Consider the following 25408-nt stretch of genomic DNA (forward strand, 5'->3'; position numbering starts at 1 on the left):
GACCCTAACCTAACCCTAACCCAGTGGTTCCCAAACCTTTTCTGCCGTGCCCCCCTTTAGTAGAGAATATTTTTGCGCCCCCCCCTACACCCCCCCCCCCCCATATTGACACATGTGCACATGTTTTACTTCCAAGCTCCGCGCCCCCCCTGCAATAACTTTGCGCCCCACCTAGTGGCCACGCCCCCCAATTTGGGAACCACTGCCCTAACCCATTAGGATCTGCACCTAATCCTAACCCCTTCATATTTTGGTCATTTTTGAAGTGGTTGAGAGAGGAGTGGAATAGTTAGTGATAATATGGCATGTCTGCAGTTACTCCAGGTTAATCTGGAGCTTCTAAGAGAGTGAGTATTACTGGGTGGAGATAAAGCCTGACTCCTCTGCGTCTCTCTATCACAGAGCCACAGTCCCACAGCAGGGGGCGCTGTTTTACTGAGTTCCTCCACAGTTTTGGAAGTTAAAAAATGTCCAAATAGACTTTAAAAGATTTTTTATTTCTACTTGACAACTTGTGTAGATCTTGTGTCCATCTGAGAAAACACAAAATGAATCTTTAAGGTTATGTCTAAAGTTAGGCTTATATCTAGGGAGCAAACTAATTTCATCTACAATTAATCTAGAATAGTTAAGTAAATATTTTACCCACAAAACAGACTCTTACTGTGTTCTAGTCTGGCACAGTGTAGAATTAAGGAAAGGAAAGGATGTGTTGAGAACTGAAGTCGGTTTCATTTTGGTTTCTTTACACTTTTATAAACATCCTACGCATGCTATTGTTTAGAGCACAGATGTTGTTTAATTAGCTGGTAAGAGTTGATCTGTTTAATGAATGAAAAACAGAAAAGAAAAAAATACATAAATAAATAAATGAGGGAAGAGGGCTGCTGATTGAATGCATCACCCTTTAATAAAGCTGTTCTGGTCTTCACTTTACAGTAATAAAAGGTCTTAACTTATTGAACAATATCACCCTTTAATAAAACTGTCCTGGTCTTCACTTTACAGTAATAAAATGTCTTTTACAGTGTAATTTTTTATCAGTTTCAGGTAGAGCAGAAACATTTACTATAAAAGGAACAGGGCAGACATCATTCTTCACCACAAACTGAATCAAACAGACATCCAGAATACTTGTGCAGTTCCGTCAATAAAGAAACTCATAAAACAGGATAGAAGAGAAATCAGCAACTGGACTTCATAGATACAATTATATACATCATTCTCGGTAATCGTATACATCCTGAGATATAAAATAAATGCCCAAATTAAATAATTTATCTTCTAAAAAACACTGCAACGTACATGGTCTTGAAAATCCATGCCAATACGATTCCTCCCTTACCCACTATTAACAGACTTCACAACACCATTCATACAAAAAGATTAGCAGATTTTAGACACCTGACATGTGAAGTATATTTATACATCTAGGAGCCTGTTAAAATAGTGCTTCTAAAATGGCCCACAAACTCCATCCAGTCTGAAATCATTTTTGTATAACATCTAGTCATTATTAATCACACTTAAATCACACTTAAAATCTGTGTATATATAGAATTGTCTCTCTTGTTAAACATTTCTGTGATTGCTGATATCTTGGCCCCGTGTAGCTGTGCAGCAGCATTTGGGTTCAGAGGCTCCGCCCCTTCTATAGTTCAAGGTTAAAAAAACAAAAACAATGAAATATTTGTACATTCCAAGCATAAGCCACTGTGTTTAGCAGTTTCCTTACTAGGGGTAGGATTAGGGTCACGGTTAGGGTTAGGGTCAGTCGATGACGACACCACAGCAGAGCTCAGAGAATAAAGGAGGTTTAGTGCACGACGATGCTTTGGGACACATCGGTACCGCCACTGTCCTGCACACAGAGGTGACAGCTGGAAGACATGTGTGTGTGTGTGTGTGTGTGGTTGTGTCTGTGTGCATGTGTGTGTGTGTTTGTGTGTATCTGTGAATGTGTGTGGTTGTGTGTGTGTGTGTGTGTGTGCATGTGTGTGGTTGTGTCTGTGTGCGTGTGTGTGGTTGTGTGTGCAGGTGTGATTTAATGATATTTAACACAGGTGAATTGACTCCTGGTCTTCACCCCATTTGGACGTCCTCTGTGCTCCGTGCTATTGGCAGGCGACAGTTAAGACGCAGCAGCAGGTGCAGAAGGGAATTAAAACGCTGCCCTGGAAAGCAAAGAGATCTCTGGCTGCTCCATCCGCCAATAAAGTCAAGAAATCAGTAGAGATGCAGAATTTCAATGTGCTCATTGCAAACCTCCCATGCATGGACCCTCAGCTCACTCCTCTTCCTCATCTTCCTCTCTCAGTTCCACCATGTCATCCATCTGATCTCTGGACCGAACCTCGTTCATGGGAGCTGAGTCCTCGCCTTCCACAGCCTCTCCTCCATCACAGTTATTCTTCTGGGAAATCAGAATATAAACCAGGAAAAACTTAGAATATCATTGGGCATATAACTATGGGGTGTAGATGTTAACGTCTATGATCTTATAGGTTGTAGACGGTAATGTCTATCAGCTTATTAGGCAGAACTATCATTTGTCCATTGATTCTGCCATATAAACTGATTTTAAGGCTGTAATGTGTATATGAATCCTTACACATAGCACATTTTACTGAACGTAGTGACTGCCCAGATAAGCCCTAAGGTGTCCAGATTTGGGGTCTATGTTCTGATGAAATAATAATAATATTATTTCACAATAATACCAATTAATTTAATCATATAATGTCATTAATTATGCCACATCATCAGTGTGTTTTACAATTACCTTCATTGTATAAGCTTAATTTCTCTGTGTCTGTATTTTTGTGATTCGGTGAATTACACTCAGGGTTTCTTCACTGCTCAGTGCTTCTGTCTGACACTGACTCATCAGAACACTGTGTACTTGGCAGAAAGGAACACTTGACAATATTTTGGTGCATGTTTCCTGAAGGTTTAACCCCTAATATCACATCTACTGTCCAAATAAGCACTTACAAATTGTAGTCAATAAATCAATAAATAAAATCAATCGAAAACATCGTAACTGAAAGTCATTTGGTATTCATATTATGCTCCAAAACTATCACACTGTAGCATTTTTTCTGCTTGTTGTTTCAGCCCATTATACTGGATTCACAAACTAGTGGATTATGGGTTAGTGAGCTGTTTTTTAAATTGATTAATTGACTGAAAACAAACCTGTTCAACCAGTACAACCAGTCTGTGAAACACAGACTTATCCAATAGATCTATTACTTATGCTAAAACAGCATCCATGAAGGACGAATGCAGACAGAGTGAATGGTTTTTCACCTGCTTACGATACACGTAGCAAGCAGCAATTGCAACCATGGTAGACTCTCCCAGGAAACCAGCAAGAAGAGATCCGACCCCAAGAGTGGCTCCATGCACCCTGCACAGAACGAGAGTGACCTACCGCCCTACAGGTTATTTACAACCCTACAGGTCGTGGGAGACAAAGCCAACTCAAGAATAACAGAACTGGCTTACTACACTCTTACTACAGTCTGCTATAATAGCAAGCTTTCATGCTTTATTTTGACCACATTCTATTTGAAATACAGTGGATGAATGTGGAAAACATCATTGTGTAAACAGCTGTTTAGGAAACCAAGACATGAGTGAGGGTGTAGATTGCAGTGTTTGACACACTTTATATGTGTATTTCAAATGACCTTACATGAACAGGAAAATAACAACTGAAGAAATACCAGCATTACAGCTGAATTTGTGCACAGGCTTCTGCCAAACTTTGTGAGATAAGATACAATTTCCTTAAGTTGAAAGTGCATTGATCATTTAGTCTTTTCAAGCAGTCTTTTCTCAAACATTGGTCTCATTTCTTGTGTTTGTTTGTTTCAGTCCACCCACCCCATGTACGGCAGGACCACCAGGCTGCTGATGAGGACTACGATGCGCAGGACAGAGCTGGGTGCCAGGACAAATGTCTTCTTCAGGGTCATCAGCCAGCCAGTCAGGTGGGCACGCACCGTTACTGTGGACACAGCAGCAAAGAATATGGCATGACGACTCGCCATGACAAACCGGGCGATGCTGCACACGACTCACCCATTCAGTGTCTGTGTTTTAATTTGATGTCACAATTAAGCTCCACCCCTCTCCATGGCTGTTTTATTTATCTCTTTCTCTCTCTATGCTTTGAGTTCTCAGACTTTGTCTCTCTCTGTCCCTCCTGCCTGTCTCTGTCTCTCTCCCTATTTCTCCAATTTTTCATCATTTTTCATATTGGCACACTAAAACAAAAAATGTATTGCCAAAGCATTTCTCCTAGACAAAAGTAACATGAAACCACACAAGAATGTTCATTATTAAGTAGAAATATATACAGTATTCAGTATATAAGTATAGAAATATGGGGATGTGTGTAGACGATGTGTGTAAAGATGTGTGTAGGGATATGTGTAGGGGTGTGTAGGGAGGTGTGTAGGCAGTGTGTAGGGGGTGTGTAGGGGAGGTGTGTAAGCAGTGTGTAGGGGTGTGTAGGGTTCTGTGTAGGCAGTGTGTAGGGATGTGTAGGGATGTGTGTAGGCAGTGTGTAGGGATGTGTGTAGGGGAGGTGTGTAGGGATGTGTGTAGGCAGTGTGTAGGGATGTGTGTAGGGGAGGTGTGTAAGCAGTGTGTAGGGGTGTGTAGGGTTGTGTGTAGGCAGTGTGTAGGGATGTGTGTAGGGATGTGTGTAGGCAGTGTGTAGGGGGTGTGTAGAGATGTGTGTAGAGATGTGTGTAGGGGATGTGTGTAGGCAGTGTGTAGGGGGTGTGTAGAGATGTGTGTAGAGATGTGTGTAGGGGATGTGTGTAGGGGATGTGTGTAGGCAGTGTGTAGGGGATGTGTGTAGGGATGTGTGTAGGGGATATGTGTAGAGATGTGTGTAGGCAGTGTGTAGGGGCTGTGTAGGGGATGTGTGTAGGGATGTGTGTAGGCGGTGTGTAGGGGCTGTGTGTAGAGATGTGTGAAGGGGATGTGTGTAGAGATGTGTCTTTCCAAAAAGAGAGCGAAAGAAAGGTGACATGGCTTTGCAGCTGGGATGGGGTTAGGGTTAGATTAGGGTTATGTGTAGGCATTAAGCTTAGTTGTTAAGGGTTGGTATTAGAAGTTGGGGTTAGGATTAAGGGTTAGGGGTTAGGCTTAGGGGTTGGTGTTAGGGGATAGGGGATAGGGGTTAGGGTTACCTGGGATGGCGAAGAAGGAGAAGATTCGCAGTGGGGCAACACAGAGCTCAGCAAAGACGCTGTCCACACCGATGATGTCCACCAGAATACGCTCAGACATGTGAGGTGTCCAGAAGACCACGAAGCAGAGCTGCATAAACACACACACACACACACACACACACACACAAACACACACATACACAAACACACATGTACACACACACACACACACACACACACACACACACACACACACACACACACACACACACACACAAACACACACATACACAAACACACATGTACACACACACACACACACACACACACACACACACACACACACACACACACACACACACATGTACACACAGTGATTGTTCATTTGTACTGGTACAAACAGGTTATTAAAGGTTATTCTTCAGTACAAAATGATGATAACAATCATAGGAACGCTGCTTCTGTTTAATATTAATAATAATACATTTTTTACACTCAAGGTCGCCTTACACAATGGCACACCTGCTCTAATGACCCTAACCCTTACTAACCCTAACCCTAACCTAGGGCTGGGCAATATGGCAAAAATATCATATCACGATTTAGTTTTTTCAGGATCACGATTATGATTTTATCGCGATTCATTTCAGGATTTTTTTGTACAACAAATCTAATTTCCAAATAAAAGCACTAAAAGAATAACAAACAATTTTGGCTAAACCAACTTTTTGAACAGATTTTAATGTGTGTGCCATTTTAACACTGGTTAAAAAAAGGTAAAACAAATAACTCAGGTAAAGTACTTAAGGTAAAAATCTTATTGCAAACAGCCAAGACATCACTTATTTAAAAAGAGACTTATTTAATCCTGAAAGTGTCACGTCCAGTCCCTGGTCCTGCCTAGTTTCCCCGTTCCCTTGGTTTCTCCCTCTGTCTGCCATGCCCCTTTCCTCATTGCTCCCACCTGCGTCTCGTATCACCGTCATGTTTCCTGTGGATATAATCCCCGTGGTGTTTCACTCCTGTGTCGGTCATTGTTTGTCGTGTGAGTACGTCCTAGCCTTGCCCTGTCCTGCTCTGCCTTGTTCTCTCCGTCTTGCCTTATTAGCGTTTTCGTTCGTGTCCCTTGTCTGTGTTGATCTCGTTTATTTATCTCCCTACATTTGTCTGTACGTGAGTCCTTCTTTGCTTTGCTGTTCCTGATTGATTCCAAGTTTTCCATACGCCTGTCTATGTTCCTAGTTTCGTTTCTAGTCACCGTTGTTAGTTTGTTTCTCTGCCCTTTACACTTCGTTTAGTGCTTGTGTTTTATTGTTTTGATGTTAGTTTCCCTTTCATTTATGGTGATTGGTTGTTATGTTCTCTTGTTATCCATTAGTTATCCGTTCGTGGCTTGGTATTGTTGTTTGTGCCCCGTTGCCCTTTAGTCGTTTCTCCCTTTGTGTTATATTCTCCCCGTTACATTTAAGTGGCTTGTGTAGTTGTAATGTTGTCATGTGTAGTATCTTTGCCAAGTTGTCTTGTAGCCTCGTTCCTGTGACGTTGGAAGGAGGAGGCACGACGAGCGTCGGACAGTGCAACATGAAACGTTTAATATGAACAAAAACACGTGAGGCTCCGTGCGGAGGGCAAGCATACACAAACAACACTCGCACAGGCACGAAACTTTAGACAAAGATGAGCACAAGACATTGCGCGAATGCACATTATATAGGTGATTAACACATACCCTTGTGATCACAAGACAAGGCACAGGTGCGACTACAAACACGCTCACAAACCACGGAACTACAACCCTGGACATAACTGCACGCAGACGACATAATGACACGCCCACAGGGAAGGGTCCGGAGCTGTGACCATGACAGTTCCATGGTGTTAGCCCATTGTTATTTAGTATAGTCCCTGGCTGTGTTCGAAATAGACTACTACATACTGGATACTGCATACTGGACTCAGTATATACTGGATATTGCATACTGGTCCTCGTAGTAGTATGCAGTACAGTTTCCAGTATGCGACAAAAGCAAAGCATACTACGGGGTCACGTGATCGTAGCGTTGCATGATGGGATGCAGTACACCACGAAGATAGCTCTGTTCGCGTGCTGGAATATTTTGCGGAAGTAGTAGGTCATCCGGGTATGTTTCGCGTACTGGAAATTTTCATTTTGGTCACATACTGCATACGACATACTGATTTGGGGCTCGATCAGTACGCCAGTAGTATGTAGTAGACTATTTCGAACACAGCCCTTATCTGCGTTCTGTGTCTGTGTCTCGTATTTTGTTATCTCCCTTTTAATAAATTTTCATACGCTTGCATTTGTGTCACCTCTGCCTTTGCCAAACGTTACAGAAAGAAACTGTAATATTGAGTAATATAAGAATAACAATAGAATGTCAAATACAAAAATGCTAAGATACAGTGCATAATTGCTTAACAAAATAAGCACATACAAAGTAAGCCATATAGATAAAATAGACTGATTTTAGACTGATACTGAAAGATTGTTTTTTTTTTTAAAGCTAATAGTTATACCCAATGAGCATAAAAATAAAGTATGATTATGAGATCAAATATATTAAATCTTGCAATTAGGATCAAGAAGCGCAGGAACTGCATAGAATGGAGATTATCTATGTCACGTTACAGCCCCTGACCCCTCCCCTTTGGGCGTGAGTTTATGTTGTCTACGTCTAGTCGTCTGCATCTGTAGATCTTTGTGGGTGTGAATGTGTCTGAGTGTTCATCGGTCTCACTTGTGGCTCGTCTCGTGATCACTCGGGGCTTATGTGGTTTGTCTATTTAATGTGCGTTCGCGCAGTGTCCTGTGCTTGTCTTTGTCAGAGTCATATACGTTCATGTGTATGAGTCCCTGCCTCCGACGACGTCGCCACGGCCGTCCCTGCCCCCGAGGACGTCAGCCTGGTGGTCACGCCCCCCGATGATGTCGGCCCGGAGGCTCCACCCCCTGATGACATCTGCTCGGTGGTCCCGCCTCCCGATGATGACGTCTGTGCGGCGCCCCCGCCCTCCGATGACGTCTGTGCGGCGGCCCCGCCCTCCGATGACGTCTGTGCGGCGGCCCCGCCCTCCGATGACGTCTGTGCGGCGGCCCCGCCCTCCGATGACGTCTGCGCGGCGGCCCCGCCCTCAGGTGACATCTGCGTGATGACCTCGCTACCTGATGAAGTCGGTCCTGCGACTCCGTCCCCCGATGACTGTGTTCGGGTGGCCACGCCCCCAGAGAACTACGTTCCGGTGGCCACGCCCCCTGATGGCTACGTTCTAGTGGCCACGCCCTCCGATGACTGCGTCCCGGTGGCCACGCCCTCCTATGACTGCATCCCGATGGCCACGCCCTCCTATGACTGCGTTCCGGTGACCACGCCCTCCGATAACTGTGTCCCGGTAGCCGCGCCCTCCGACGATGGCGTCTGCACGACTGCCTCGGGCCCAGATGACACCCCTGTCCCCGGGCCCCCTTAGCTTCCATGCTTCCCGGGGCCTCCTCATCGCCCAGGCACCTCAGGGCCTCCTTGGCGCCTCTGCCTCCTTTGCCCGCAACTCGAAGGAGATCGCTGCCTGTTCCTGCTGCCCGCCAGCGGGCCCCGCCTGTTCCTGCTACCTGCCAGCAGACTCTGCCTGTTCCCGCTGCCAGCCAACAGACCTGGCCGGTCCCTGCGGCCCATCGGCCGGTCCCTGCGGCCCATCGGCCCGTCCCTGTGGCCCGTCGCCTGGCCACCCAGGTCCCTGTGGTCCCTTCGCCGTCCTCCCCGGTCTCCGCTGTCCCTCAGCCGGACCTGCCAGTACCCATTGACCCTTCCCCGGCTCCCCTGGACCCTCCACCGGCTCTGCCGGTTCCCCGGGACACTCCTCAGCCCATGTCAGCCCCCACAGTGACTGCCTTGCCCGCCTGTAGCTGGTTCCACGCTGAACTGTCCGGGCACTGACGCTCATGTTGACCCTGTTTTACACTTGCCTGTGTTCCCTCTTATGCCCTGTCCTCTCCCTGGTTTCCTGTTGGTCCCTGTTCCTGTGTGCGTCTCTGTCCGCGTCCACGTACCTGTCCCTGTGTCCATCCGTGTGTCCATCCTGTCTCTGTCTCCTCGTCTGTTGGTTTTATGTTCCCTGTTTTTTACGCTTGCATGATTGTTGCTTATGTTTCCCGTCATTAGTATGTTATGGTTCACTTTCTCGTGGTCTATTTAGTTATTCGTTGTGCTGTTGTGTTACTGGTTTTCGTTGCCCCTGTATTCATTGCATCTTGTGTGTTTGGGTGATTAGTTGTCATGTTCTCATGTGTTCACATCTCCCTGTTGTTTGCTTAACCGTTGTAGTAGTGTCCTCTCCGTAGCGTTCATATTAGCTTCCTTGTTGCGTGTGTGCGCTGTATCTATTGTGTTTTGGTTTTCATATAGTGTTCCCATGTATATTGTCTGGTAGGGTTTGTCTGTCTCTTTCTAGTTGATGTCTCTTAGTTCTGTTCTCTCCCTGGATTCTGTTTGTTAGACGTGGTGTTTGTTTTGAATAAATTAATTCTCTTGCACTTGCGTCACACCCTCCCTTGAAACGTTACATTCATAATCCAGTTTCATATTACCGATGTCGACTTTTTTTGGGACTAACTCTTCAGCTGTGTGTTTGTTCATGGTGTCCTGCTTGCTTGTGAAAAGGGGGGCAGGTACGTAAACAAAGATGCTCCGGTTTTCTGTGATTTCCGGTCCGTGAAAGGGAACTAGCAAATGGTGTGCTTTGGCTGAGCACAGAACTGCTGTAGCGGATGGAATTTGCTTAACGATCCAGCGATTTTTCTGTGATGGCGAATCGTGGACACATTATAATCCTTCACAATCTATTATCATATCATCATATATTATCATATTGTCATATTGTCATATCGCACACCCCTACCCTAACCCAAACCCTAACCCTTACCCTTACACAATGGCACCTGCTCTTATTTTTAACTGTGAGTGAATGTATCGTGATGCATATCTGTCTCAGGAAAAAATTACCCAGTTTATTAACTAGGGCAAAGAGAAGATTTGTCTTAACTTACTGTACTGGACAGAGAGACACTGAGGGTCCACTTACTGTAATGGACAGAGCCAGGCACACAAAGGTGAAGCGCTTGATGTGGGACTTGGTGACCGTCGTACCAGCATTAGTCAGCTTGTTGCTTGGACTGTTCTGAGATTGTCAACATGGAAAACAGCAACATATCAGAAAAAAACAGATCATTCAGTGCACAAGACGTTCAAAGAAGAGCAGATTGTTAAAGAAATATATTTCCTTTAGGTGCTAGCATGACTCACACAAGGTGTGAACTATGAGGTGTGAACTATGAGGTGTGATCTGTGAGGTATGATCTATGTGGTGTGAACTATGAAGTGTGATCTATGAGGTGTGATCTTTGAGGTGTGATCTATGTGGTGTGATCTATGTGGTGTGAACTATGAGGTGTGAACTATGAGGTGTGATCTGTGAGGTGTGATCTGTGAGGTGTGATCTATGTGGTGTGAACTATGAGGTGTGAACTATGAAGTGTGATCTATGAGGTGATATCTATGAGGTGTGATCTATGAGGTGTGAACTATGAGGTGTGATCTGTGAGGTGTAATCTATGAAGTGTGATCTGTGAGGTGTGAACTATGAGGTGTGATCTGTGAGGTGTGATCTATGAAGTGTATTCCACTTTGTGTATGGTTCAAACTTCCCTCTCTGTTGTCCATTTACTTAGTGAACACATGCATGTGTGTGCATGTGTCAGTGTTTGTGTGTGCATGTGAGTATGTGTGTATGTGTCTGTATGTGTGTGCATGTAAGTATGTATGTATGCATGACCATGTGTGTGTGTGTGTGTGTGTGTGTGTGTGTGTGTGTGTGTGTGTGTGTGTCTGTATGTGTGTGTGTGCATGTGTGTATGTGTATGTGTGCACATGTGATTATGATGAGACATATAATGGTGACTCTGCAGAGATCAGCACAAAGATCAGTCCAACACAATGAGGCTGCGGTTGCCACAGTGAGCCCTCATCCCTACATTGCAATTAAAGTCTGTGGGACTTTCCTCCTTGCTGTTTATCCATAAACATTGCACAAAATTAAAATTGAGCATCTCAGGCATGATGGTGAGAAGCAAACCTCTACAGACATGCAGGCTGGGAGATTATGCCACCATGGGGTTTTAATAGTTAATTGTTTTGTGCAGCATAGACAAATTATTATATTTCTGCTCCAATCTAGAATGTCTTCATTGAACATGTGAAAACTAACCCTAACCCCTAACCCCTAACCCAGCGTTTCTCAAAGTGTGGGGCGCATGGGTATTACAGGTGGGGCGCAAGCAATTGGAAGAAATGAACCTTTTTAAGCCTGTCATTTTAATGCCTGTTCGGTTTTCATAAGCCACGGATGTTTAAAATGTCTGCGGAACAGTGGGAACCAGGACTAGATTCGGCCCTTTAATGAATTTGTACCGGCCCCCCGGTCAACAAATTATGTTTGCAACCCCCCCCGTCAACAAATTACGTTCGCCACCCCTATTGAATTTAGTTCAATAAATTATAACATTTAAAACTAGCATTTGTATTTAGGGTGTGGAATTTCCCCTTCTTCTGAGGTGGGGAATGATAGAAAAAGTTTGAGAACCACTGCCCTAACCTAACATAACCCTAACTCTAAACCTTACCCTAACCCTTTTATGCTGCCCAGTGCCCGGTGATGCAGTGTATATGAGCAGTGATTTCCAGGTGTTTGCAGGCAGCAGGTCGAGAGCTCACCTCAAACGCAGGGTACACGGCCCTCAGCTCAGTCAGCCAGCCGTACGGCATGTGACCTACTGGATATGTAGCTGTTAAAACTGCAACTGCCTACAAAAAAATGAACAAAGATAATAATCATTCTAAATCCACATGCCACAGGCAAAAAAGTTTGATCCACCTTTGTCAGTATTGAGTGATTTTGGAATAAAATACCAGACAATACAGTACATGACATTCCACAGCTGCCAGACAATTATAGAGAAGAACCACAACAGATCTGAGAACAGTGACCCCCATGACCCCCATGACCAACTCAACTCAACTCAACCAGTGGCACTTGGGCATGATCAGGACTCATGACCCTAACCAACTCAACTCAACCCAACTAGTGGCACTTCGGCATGATCCGGACTCATGACCCCCCATGACCAACTCAACTCAACTCAACTCAACTCAACTCAACCACCATGTGAGTGAAGAACGCTGGACAAGAATGACCCAGGAATCGACATTCCACAGGACTTAGTACAGGACCCAAGCAGAGGGTTAGGGTTAGGTTTAGGTTTTTGGGTTAGGGTTGGGTTTTTGAGTTAGGGTTAGGTTTATGTTTTAGGGTTAGGGTTAAGGTTAGAGTTATGGTTAGAGCGTGGGGGGCAGAGGGTTAAAGAGCAGAGTGTGTAATCTGCAGAGGCCTGTGAGATATGCTATATTTAGTAGATAGTTTTGGAATATTTGTATGTTTTCAGCTCCACAAACTAGAGCTATGATCTAGAACTATGATCTAAAACTATGATCTTGTTGGCATGTAATGTATGAACACCAGAACTACTGATCACAAAAACAGTTAGCAGAGATGTAGGATACGATGTAACAATGTTGGAAAAATACAAGATTTCAAGATGAAATAACATTAGCTCTGATTTCCAGAGATAATGTTCAAACCTGCATCAGACTAGATATGTGTGTGTGTGTGTATGTGCATGTGTGTGTGATGTGTGTGTATGAGATGTGTGTGTGTGTGTGTGTGTGTGTATGTGTGAGATGTGTGTGTGTGTGAGGTGTGTGTGAGATGTGTGTGTGTGATGTGTGTGTGTATATGTGTGAGATGTGTGTGTGTGAGGTGAGTGTGTGTATGTGTGTGAGATTTGTGTGTGTGTGTGTGTGTGTGTGTGTGTGTGTGTGTGTGTGTGTGTGTGTGATGTGTGTGTGTATATGTGTGAGATGTGTGTGTGTGAGGTGAGTGTGTGTATGTGTGTGAGATTTGTGTGTGTGTGTGTGTGTGTGTGTGTGTGTGTGTGTGTGTGTGTGTGTGTGTGTGTGTGTGTGTGTGTGTGTGTGTGTGTGTGAATTCACTGACCTCAGTAGCGGCAGAACTTCCTTTCAAGTCACGGGACACAAAAAGGTTCACGATGGGTCTGCTGATTCTCTGTGTGGCCAGGATGAGGGCCAACGGCCACCAGAAATTCAGCATTTTTTTTATGGTGGCATCACCCTAATGCCCCCAAAGACATGAGGAACAGAACAAGGTGAAAGATGACTCAGTTGACTCATATTTCGTCTTTCCATGATAAGTCTACATTATCATTATCACACACTATAATGACATTTCCTGCATGTTAAAAACGTGTCATGGTTTGCAGGTTTCTCTGTTTCATCACGTGTTGTTTATGTTGATAAACAGTTTCAGGTATGTTCAGTTACAGAAGCCAAATAATGTCCAGAGGATATGGGCCTATACTCATACATGCTGTACTGTAGTCATGAGAGTACTACAGCAGCAAGTAGCTACTTTACACTGGGCACCAGTGAACTCTTGTACCTTAGTGCATACTGGGGTAACAGTGAAGTTGAACAGTACATACCCCCACCTCAGGACCACTAGAGTCCGGGATGTTGTCATGGATACGGCAGTAGTAGCCTAGGCCAACTATAGTAAAGCGTACCAGAGCTCCCATGTACAAAGACAGGATGGGTATCAACATGGGCTCCACACACTCTAGGTGACTGTGTAACAGGATAGCCACAAATAAAATCTACAGAGAGAGAGAGAGAGAGAGAGAGAGAGAGGGGTGAGGGAGACAGAGAGAAAGTTAATAAACTACACCCAAATGCACTGTTAATAAACTACACCCAAATGCACCAGTAATAAACTACACCCGAATACACTGTTAATAAACTATTCCAATACAGTGTTAATAAACCATATCCAAAAACACCGTTAATAAACTACACCTAAAACAGTGTTAATAAACTACACCCAAATACACCATTAATAAAATACCTTCAAATACACTGTTAATAAATTACACCCATGTAACGGGCGCGAGGGAGTCGAGGATGCAAAGACGAGGTGCGTTCAAAGGCTACGTTTATTGAGCTTGACGCTGGACACACTCACGGCGTATCGAAACAGCTGTCAATCACACTGAACAGTACACGCTCACGGCGTATCGAAACACCAGTAGAACACACTAAACAGTACACGCTCACGGCGTGCTGAAACAGTTTAACACACTACGAATGTCACATTAAACACGAGCCCCAAACAAACACACACACTATATACACGTAGCCTAACAAGCACCGCGTGAAACACATTAGTCTAACGAGACAAGTGAACACACACACACACCCAGACACACCCACGGACGTACATATAAAGACCTGGACAACATTAACACACGCCCGAAGGGAGGGGTTCGGGGCTGTAGAGTGATAACCCAAATATACTGTTAACAAAAGCAAATAACTTTGCTATTCACTTCATATAGATTTAAACACTATGCTTACAGCATAAAGATTTAAACAAAATGCTTACTGCATATATAGATTTTAATACTCTTGTCTTGTCACATAAAAATTAGTTCAGGCAACTCCAGGCACTGTGAAGATCTGATAAAATCTTAGCATGTTGTATGTGGGTATTCAGATATGTATCTTACCTGAGCTATTACACCAGAAATAAAGGCACAGACAATTAGGAAGCCGTTTTGTATATGTATATATGTATATGTAAATATGTATATGTACACTATATTGCCAAAAGTATTCACTCAACAAATTATCGGAATCGGGTGTTCCAATCACTTCCATGACCACAGGTGTATAAAATTAAGCACCTAGGCATGCAGACTGTTTTTACAAACAGCTCTCAGGAGCTCAGTGAATTTCTGTGTGGAACTGTGATAGGATGCCACTAGGGCTGGGTATCGATTCAAATTCCAAGAATCGATCCGATTCCGATTCTGAAGATTAAGAATCGATTTATTTCGATTTAATCCGATTTAACCGATTCGATCCGATTCGATCCAATTCGGGGTTTAGTGTTATTAAAAATGTATTTATTTGAGCTGTTTCCTGACTATGTACAGAAGCAACATGTTAAAACTAGTATTATATCAATATTAATCAGCAAATAGTTACTGGTAGTTGGTAGTTACTGATGGCTGGAAGACTGGTGAAAAGGGTAATCATAAATCTACCTTCAAGAAAGGTAATCCAGGACAATAAACAGAGGACATCTTTGAGGACATCATAATAATCATATTATTATGATTGAAATAATTAAGAATTCACCCAAAAGCTGTTGCTACCAAATGCATTTTTATTTTAAAAGTGCTCACACTTAATAAACTGAAAGTATAAAATGTTAATGTATTTTTCTTTAAAGTGAGAGTATAAGAACAGAACTCTCACGTTACGGTCCCCGACCCCTCCCTGTTGGGCGTGTTAACGTTGTCTGCGTCTACTCGTCAGCGTCTGTGTATCTCCGTGGGTGCGGGTGCGTCTTGTGATAATCCTCACCTGTGGCTCGTCTCGTCATCACGTGGGGTTTGTGTGGTTTGTCTACTTAATGTGCGTTCGCGCAGCGTCCTGTGCTCGTTGTTTGAGTCACACATGTTCTATGTAAACGTGTTTTATGTGCGCTGTCTGCGCTTCGGTAAATGTAATAAACGTAACGATTTGGAAAGTGCAAAGGATTCTGTCTCGTCCATCGCCTTGCGCCCAACGTTACAAGAGCATTTTTTACTTTTTTAAACTGTAAAAACACTGGGTAAACTGTCAGTGACATGGACTAACTGTAAATAGTCACTGACACTGGATAAACGGTCCTTCTGTTTTTAGATTGCCGATTTGACTATCGTCGTTACCGTCACTGTCCGACGCCATGTTGTTTTACAGCTAGTTAGACCGAGCGCGCCTGCGTGAATTCAGTGACGAGGCGGGGGTAAAAGTTCCCTAAAAAATCGATCTTTGGACGTACGAATCGATTATCAGATCATCATATGCGAATCGATTCTGAATCGGAAAATTGATTGTTTCAACACAGGCCTAGATGCCACCTATGCTACAAAACCAGTCATGAAATTTCCTCGCTCCTAAATATTGCAGTCAATTGTCAGCTGTATAATAAGAAAACGGCAGTGTTCAGCCACAAAGTGGTAGGGCCACATAAACTGACGGAGGGGGGGTCAGCGGATGCTGAAGTTCATAGTGCGAAGAGGTCGCCAACTTTCTGCAGAGTCAGTCACTACTCAAGAACAGTGCACAGAGAGCTTCATGGAATGGGTTTCCATGGTCGAGCAGCTGCATCCAAGCCATACATCAGCAAGTGCAATGCAAAGCATCAGATGCAGTGGTGTAAAGCACTGGACTCTATAGAGCAGTGGAGGCACATTCTCTGGAGTGACGAATCGCACTTCTCCATCTGGCAATCTGATGGACGAGTCTGGGTTTGGCGGTTGCCAGGAGGATGGTACTTGTCTGACTGCATTGTGCCAAGTGTAAAGTGTGATAGAGGGGGGACTGTGGGGATTATGGTGTGGGGTTGTTTTTCAGGAGCTGGGCTTGGCTCCTTAGTTCCAGTGAAAGGAACTCTGAATACTTCAGCATACCAAAACATTTTGGACAATTCCATGCTCCCAGCTTTGTGGGAACAGTTTGGAGCTGGCCCCTTCCTCTTCCAACATGACTGTGCAACAGTGCACAAAGCAAGGTCCATAAAGACATGGATGGCAGAGTCTGGTGTGGATGAACTTGACTGGCCTGCACAGAGTCTTGACCTCAACCTGATAGAACACCTTTGGGATGAATTAGAGCGGAGAATGAGTCAGGCCGTCTCGTCCAAAATCAGTATGTGACCTCACAAATGTGCTTCTGGAAGAATGGTCAAAAATCCCCATAAACACACTCCTAAACCTTGTGGACAGCCTTTCCAGAAGAGTGGAAGCTGTTCTAGTTGTAAAGGTGTGACCAACGTCATATTGAACCCTATGGATTAGGAATGGAATGTCACTTAAGCTCATATGTGAGTCAAGGAAGGTGAGCGAATACTTTTGGCAATATTGTGTGTGTGTGTGTGTAATTTACCTGAACTATGACATCAGAAATAGAGGCACAGCCAACTAGGAAGCTGTATTTGTGTTTTAGTAAGATTCCTGCATGGGTCCAAGCCTGGGACAGACACACAAGCACACACAAACAAAGCACACATACTGTGAATAAAAACTGTGAATCAAATTATAGATCATTTTTATTAGCCATCAGATTATTATAGATATAATAGTGAAGTCTGATTTTGATGTTTAACACCCTTAACACACTGCTCCATCATGGTGATATAAAGGACACACACACACACACACACACACACACACACACACACACACACACACTCATACACCTACACAGGAGTGCACACACACACACACACACACACACACACACACACACACACACACACACACACACACACACACTTCCTCATCTCCTCTTTCTCTCACACACGCTCACACACCACAAACATACACACAGGTGTATCCTAACCCTCACCTTCTCTCTCTCTGTTTGTCTCTCATACTCACTCACTCACTCACTCACACCCACACACACACACACACACACACACACACACACACACACACACACAGTCCATTGGGCAACACGGTGGCTCTCAGCACTGGGGTCTCCGGTTTCCTCCCACAGTCCAGAGACATGGAGATTAGGTAAATTGGCAGTCCCTGACAAATTCTCCATGAGTGTGTCTATGTCTCTTCATGTTCAGTAAAAGCAGTTGTCTGAGTGTCTGCATGAATGTATGTGTGCTTGTATGCCCAGGATGGTGCTCTGTCACTAGGGTCTGTCCTCTCTCTCCTTCCTGCACCCCATTGAGTCCCCCAGGGGGCTGTGGATTCTGGTAGAGAGTACACTGTGTGTAATTGGCCACAGCTACTCGCCGGTGTGTGAAGGGTTGTGTAAGAGTTGTACCTGTGTTAAAATTGTAAAGCGACCTCAGGTATCTTGAAAGGTGCTATATAAATTGAACATTCATTCATTCATCTGTCCCTCAAGTCAAATGTGACGGCCAATGGAAGAGTGGTTGCCTAGAGAGTATGAGAATTCACAGCGCTTGGCGTCATGACGATGGGGTTGTCATGACGATGGGGGTGTGCTCACCATGGCGTCCAGCAGGGGAAATGCAGCCAGGTAGAGAAAAGCCTTCCGTGTCCTGTTGCCCACGGACTCGTCTACATGGTGAAGCTTGTTGATGATGTAGTAACCCAGGTCTGTGTAGGCTGAGACAGAGACAAGATGATGTCAAATCTCACCACTCCAAGCCGCTGCTAAGGAATCATTTTTCTGCACTGTTTCTCTGATGTGCTGTGTACCAGGTCTGTGGGGCCCTGTGGCACCATCACGAGTTAAATCCCATTACAACTGCTTCTTTCTGGAGCTGATGGAGACATGGCTGAATGAGACACTTTTACCTCTCCTTAGGAGGATTAAGGATAGGATTAGGGTTAGTTATTAGGGATAGGGTTAGGTTTAGGATTAGGATTAGGGTTGCTGTCATCCCATCACCTCATCATAACATATTTTGAGAATATGCCTAAATCTGTATAACAGTTTAAACTATTTCTGTCTTTCTGGCATCTCAAAGAGTATGTCATTTGCAAAATATGGGTGAGACCACTATTTCCTGTAAAACATTCAAGTAGGAGTTCATGAGCAATTGGAATAAACTGTGTAATGACGTAACTGTGTAACTATGTAATGATGATGTATAAATGACACTCCACTGTCTCGCATTGTCTGTGTGTAGGGTTACATTTCACTATAGTCTATTTCTGTGAAAGTGATCACAGTTTTGAAAATACCCACAGAGGCAAAAGGATCCTAGGGTTATCCCCTATAATGAACCATGGAGAACCATGATGAGCCATGATGACCCACAGTGAATCAATGATGAGACATGGTAAACTATGGTGATCCATGGTGAACCAATGATGAGACATGGTGAGACATGGAGTCATTTATGTGTACGTTTGCACTCTTTCTGGGGTTTTAGATCCAGAGGAAAAAGGCAACTCAGGAAAAACAGATGTCTCACCTATCAGAGTGTGGAAAATGATGGCCACGGTTCCAGCAGCGACCATGCACAGAACTGCTTTGGTCCGGTCACGCTTGCTGTTGACAAACACCAAGCCCACATTCTTGAAGTCACTCATGGGCCCTGTGAAGAACTTCATCAGGGAATAGGCCAGGCCATAGCTGGCCAACATCTCCACTGCATTGTCTTTGACAGTCACGATCCCTCTGTTCAAAGCCTATGAGGAGTACGAGAGCGGAGGAAGAATCTCAACGCAGGTGTGTCAGATGTCAACACCAACACCTAGGGTTGAGGTTAGGGTTAGGGGTCAACACCAACACACCTGAAGCTGGAACCATTTTCATTCCCTGGCAAAATCAACTGAGCAACGTCACTGATCCTGAACAGCTGATCTGTTTTGGAGTATAACTGGTAATCAAAAGTTTATATGGCACAAACATAAATTCTTAAGGGAGTTTACTACACAAAGGGAGTTATGTTCCCGTGCTGCAAAGCCCCACTGGGTATCAATTACCACTAAAAACCATTCATGGCATATCCCTCTGAATAAGACTGTAATGACATTCCCATTGGCCTCTGATGAACACAGTCTGATTACTGAACGGCCAATAGCCCGATCTCTCTTAGAGAAGCACTAACCCTAACAATATCTGTACACGTTTTGGTCTTGGGGGATAATCTAGTGCCATTAATCAAGGAATTAGGAGGGTGAGAGTCATCAGGGTAACTGCAGAATCACCTGTTTCTGCAATAGGGGGAAAGATGTAAGAAAGCAGAGCAGGACTGTAACCCTAGCAGTATCATACAACTAAACAAAACCAAAAATAGTCAAATTATGTCTTTGATATTTGTAGCATTTAAGGAATTTAAGTGGTATGAGGCAGTGTATGTTCCCTGTGAATTAGGACTATCACAACAGGGTTGGACTTGCACTGTTGACACTGATTAAGAGTTCTCAGGTGGTCTTCTTTACAAAAGAATACAACTACAATGTGACGTTCGGGCTACGCCAAGGACGAGACACAGAATCCTCGATTTTGTAGACAGACGTCACTTTTTAATGTAAACAGGTATTGCGCAATAGCGCACGAGAAACACACACGAATCACACAACGTGCAGACTTAGACAACGACGAGCACAGGACACTGCGCGAGTGCACATTAAATAGACAAACCACATTAGCCCCACGTGATTACGAGACGATTCACAGGTGAGACACATTATTCACACGACATAGCCATCACCACGGAGTTCCACTGACGCAGACAAAGCACGTGGACTACGTATACACACGCCCAAAGGGGAGGGGCCGGGGTCCTCAACGTGACATACAATACAAAATACAATACAAAAACAATCTTTTAAACCTGATACTTTATGCTCAGTGTCATTTGTTGAGTGTTGTAACTGTGGGTGGACCATTTGTGGTGTCTGCGTTTATGATTCTTTGATTCCTCATTGCTAATGTGACCTGTTTCAGGGTTAGGGTTAGATCAATGTAAAGGCTTACAGATATTCATAGCATAGTGTTAAGGTTAGATTGATATAATAGTGTTCATAGGCTCAGGGCCTTGGGTTAGGCCTAACCCTAACCCTAAACCTAGGCCTTCTACCCACACACATATGTTACACCTGCAGTTAATGAGCTCCTCTCTCGGGTCTAAGGGACAGATCATACAAACATGGAGATCACCGTGCAGCTTCTCATTTAACTAACAATACAAGCTCTAACAACACAAGATCAAGTCGAAAGGAAATAAAAGTCTAGACGCTCTGTTTCAATAACCCAACCCCTAACCAATCCTAACTCCTATCCTCTAACCATTACCAACCCTAACTCCTAACTCTAACCCTAACCAACCATAACCCCTAAACCTAACTTATCCAAGGCCCAAACGCTTGGAACTCCTTATCTTCAATATTGCTTTGTCACACATTGTCACACACTCTCACTATCTTTATCTGTTTCTGTGTGTGTGTGTGTGTGTGTGTGTGTGTGTGTGTGTGTGTGTGTGTGTGTGTGTGTGTGTGTGTGTGTAGCTACCAATTCGTCTCCAACGTTCTACAACACTGTGCAGAGAGATAATGAATTTCTGTTAATGGGGGAAGTCAATCTACACCAATTCCTTCCTCATCACATTTATCCAAACTGCTTATTTCTTTTTTGATGTTCAGAAGCTTTATTTTGTACCCCTATAAGTGGTCTATAAAGGTTAGTTAATATGTATATATAAAAATGGAATATAGATATTACATATATTACAATTACAAGAGATTGTAATTGTAATTGTAATATACAAAATTGAAAGGGAATTTCTGTTCACATTTATATTTATGGTTTTTTGCACTATTTATAAGAAATCAAATCAAATCAAATTAAATATATTTGTATAGCGCTTTTCACAACACATGTTGTCACAAAGCAGTTTTACAGGATTTATAAGTTTTAACAAAATTATGCCTGTTTAGGGATGTTATGGCTGTTTAGGGGTTGTTTATGGTTGTTTAGGGTTGTTAGGGCTGTTTAGGGTTGTTTGGGGCTATTAGGGGCTGGTTAGGGATGTTTAGGATTGTTAGGGGCTGTTAGCTTCACATTGGTATATACATCTATAAATGATTCACACGCGTCTGTTTGCCTGCACATTTTGCTGACTTGAATGTTAAAGTAAATGTAATTGTCAAAATGAAGTGGCCCTTGTGTAAAATCCCCTGCCTGGAGACCATCATTCTGTCCTCATCTTACAATTTGCCACCTTCCATGTTTGTTCTGTAAGTAACTAAATTGCAGGCACCTACACACCTCTAGTCACTATGTTTACATGTATTCACTGTGTAATTAGAGTATGAGTAGGTGGACGTCCAGTCTAGCATGAGAAAGTTTCCCCAGCCCAGAAGACAAACACCTGTAACTACTAACCTGTCTGCTCATCAAGTCCCCCGAGGTAATATGTTAAGCGACCATTAGCTAAAAATAACAATTCTGAGATGATTCATTTTCTGTTCTAAATGTTCCTATGTCCATGACAAACGAATATTTGCCTTCCACATGGACACTACAGCAGATGCACTCTGCTATTCACCACTATTCATACTGACTATTATTGGAGAAAGTAATTCTGAAACACATATTTATGTATAATTTACATTATTTATGTATTATAATACATATTATAATACACTCACCAGCCACTTTATTAGGTACACCTTGCTAATACCAGGTTGGACCCACTTTTATCTTCAGAATTGCCTTAATCCTTCATGGCAGATTCAACAAGGTACTGGAAACATTCCTCAGAGAGTCTGGTCCATACTGACATGACAGCATCATGCAGTTGCTGCAGATTTGTCGGCTGCACATCCACGAATCTCCTGTTCCACCACATCCCAAAGGTGATCTATTGGATTCAGATCTGGTGACTGTGGAAGCCATTCAGTGAACTCATTGTCATGTTCAAGAAATTAGTCTGAGATGATTTGCACTTTATGATATGGCACGTGATCCTGCTGGAAGTAGCCATCAGAAGATGGGTACACTGTGGTCATAAAGGGATGGACATGGTCAGCAACAATACTCAGGTAGGCTGTGGCATTGAGACGATGCTCAATTGGTACTAATGGGCCCAAGTGTCCCAGGAAAATATCCCCCACACCATTGCACCATCACCACCAGCTACTGATACAAGGCAGGATGGATCCATGCTTTCATGTTGTTAACGGCAAATTCTGACCCTACCATTTGAATGTCGCAGCAGAAATCGAGACTCATCAGACCAGGCAATGTTTTTCCAAACTTCTTTTGTTCAATTTTGGTGAGCCTGTGTGAATTGTAGCCTCAGTTTCCTGTTCTTAGCTGACAGGAGTGGCACCCGGTGTGGTCTTCTGCTGCTGTAGCCCATCCGCCTCAAGGTTTGATGTGTTGTGCGTTCAGAGATGCTCTTCTGCATGTACGTCTCAGTTGTAACATTCTATCAGCTCGAACCAGTCTGACCATTCTCCTCTGACCTCTGGCATCAACAAGGTATTTCTGCCCACATAACTGCCGCTCATTGGATATTTTCTATTTTTCGGACCATTCTCTGTAAATACTCTGAAATACTCAGACCAACAACCATGCCATGTTCAAAGTCACTTAAATCACCTTTCGTCCCCATTCTGATGCTTGGATTGAACTGCAACAGATCATCTTGGCCTTGTCTACAAGCCTAAATGCGTTGAGTTGCTGTCATGTGATTGGCTGATTCAACATTTGCATTAATGAACAGTTGGACAGGTGTACCTAATAAAGTGGCTGGTGAGTGTATATTATAATACATATGTACATTTCCTTAAATAACATGGTTAACATGGTGATAATCCATCACCAGGACTATGACTTTGCTGAGAAGATCTTAAGCAAAACAAATTTAAAGATTTTAGTTGCTATTTTTATTCCCTGTTACATGAAAAAAAACATGTAACATGTTATAAAAGTATCATATCAGGTTATTAACGTATCATATCAGATTTGGATTATTCTGGTATTAAATTCAGACTTTGATAAAACTGTTAATATTTGTTCCCTTGCTGATATTGTGGTTGACTGTTAACAGAAACAAGTTCGCTTAGGTTAAGAGCAATTTCAAAACCAGCATACCCAAAAGTGTACATTCATCTCACGTGGATGATTGTTCGTGCACAACAACTTGACCTGTTAGTGGATGCACTCGATGACCAGCTGTTGATGACCATACATCTGACCATGTTTACGATGGTCGATGGCATCCAGCTTCGGTAAACCATTCTCATGATACATACTTCAGTAACCTATACTGTTACCGGAACACAGGGACAGTTATACATTTACAGTTATGGAGGCTGTCACCGTCAGACACACCATCTGAAATGTATGTGGATAAATCCTCAGGGAGATGACATGCCGTAGCCTATAATCTCCCTCATTATAATAGCACAGAGCTAACGATGGCAAAGATACGCTTTCTATCAAAACAGTGTGGCACTTCAGAAAAACAATATCGCAATATTCACTTGACTTTGATACACAATAGTAACACTTGCCTGTTCGCCGAGGTCGATGGCTATGTTGGTAAATGCCAACGGAACCAGGAATCTGATGAGAGGCCAGTAATGGGCGAGTGCCGGGAATTTCACCATTTCGCCGGGATGACAGCGCCGCGAACATCTGCTGCTTGGCGCCAGGAGGATGAGGAGCCGGTAGTGAGATGGGTGTTTTCTAACAGAAATCCAGCGAGATCGGGTCCGTCCCAACCCTCCTACACAACCACATCATAAACACTGTACTGCATATGAAAAGAGGAGGGTGACCAGAAATTTCTGCTGACGGCTTCTCCATTGTTCATCCATCAGTGGAGTGGAAAATAAAAACACAACATCGCGCTGGGAAGTCGTTTTATTAATGAAAACAACTCTTCTCTCTTCGGGTTTACGCAAGGCTTAAATCAACGCCTAAATGTTTGCTGCTCATCTGCTGTAGGTCGCTTCACAAATAACTGCTCTTAAATCATCATCCAGTAAAAAATGGCACGTGGGGTCGGCACATCAAAGCCACTCCTCTCGCAGACGTCATAATGGTCGTTCTTCCATCAAAACAAAACGCGCAAAACTCGCGTATCACACGCAGGCTATTAATGCTCGGGTCAAATTTCCGGCAGTACACCCCTCTGCTATATTTAATCTTAACGTCATCCTTATTACGATGTAATGAAATAATTAATAAAAGATTTTTTTTATCTAACACAAAATTTACAGAGAATTTACAGAGTGAATCTAAACTCAAAATGTAGCACAAGCGGTTTGAATAGACTGCTCGATGGATGTTAGATGGCGTGGTCTAAATTTCATCACCATCATCATAGACTGAGTGCAAGTCTGATTGCTCATGCATGATGAGGGTCCACGCAATTCCATCCAGCCGACGGCCACCTACTGAATATTTGTGGCCATATGCACAGAAGAGGAAGCAAAAATACAGGCGTTAGGTACGGTAGCTAATTAACTCACACTACCCGTAGTGTATGCAGTTAGGTATAGTAATTAA

At 43.5% G+C, this 25408-nt stretch overlaps 1 protein-coding gene across 2 annotated transcripts; it reads right to left on the reverse strand.

Annotated features, from left to right (window-relative positions):
- Nucleotides 1–891: 891 nt before the first annotated feature.
- ankhb (ANKH inorganic pyrophosphate transport regulator b) lies at nucleotides 892–25109 on the reverse strand. Of its 2 annotated transcripts, XM_076973754.1 has the most exons (13): nucleotides 24409–24519; nucleotides 19353–19569; nucleotides 18419–18537; nucleotides 17333–17416; nucleotides 13825–13995; nucleotides 13320–13454; nucleotides 11981–12070; nucleotides 10293–10388; nucleotides 5211–5340; nucleotides 3892–4015; nucleotides 3313–3412; nucleotides 2266–2413; nucleotides 892–2174 (listed from the first exon to the last, which is right to left on the reverse strand). In XM_076973754.1, exons 1-12 carry the CDS (start codon nucleotides 24502–24504, stop codon nucleotides 2288–2290), a joined length of 1488 nt encoding a protein of 495 aa, XP_076829869.1. In that variant the 5' UTR covers nucleotides 24505–24519; the 3' UTR covers nucleotides 892–2174; nucleotides 2266–2287. The 2 variants fall into 2 exon arrangements, with proteins under 2 accessions (XP_076829869.1, XP_076829870.1); XM_076973755.1 differs by having other exon boundaries at nucleotides 892–2413; nucleotides 24409–25109.
- Between the last annotated feature and the right edge of the window lie 299 nt (nucleotides 25110–25408).

This window comes from Brachyhypopomus gauderio, chromosome 14 (genome assembly GCF_052324685.1).
Source record: "Brachyhypopomus gauderio isolate BG-103 chromosome 14, BGAUD_0.2, whole genome shotgun sequence".
Taxonomy (NCBI): Eukaryota; Metazoa; Chordata; class Actinopteri; order Gymnotiformes; family Hypopomidae; genus Brachyhypopomus; species Brachyhypopomus gauderio.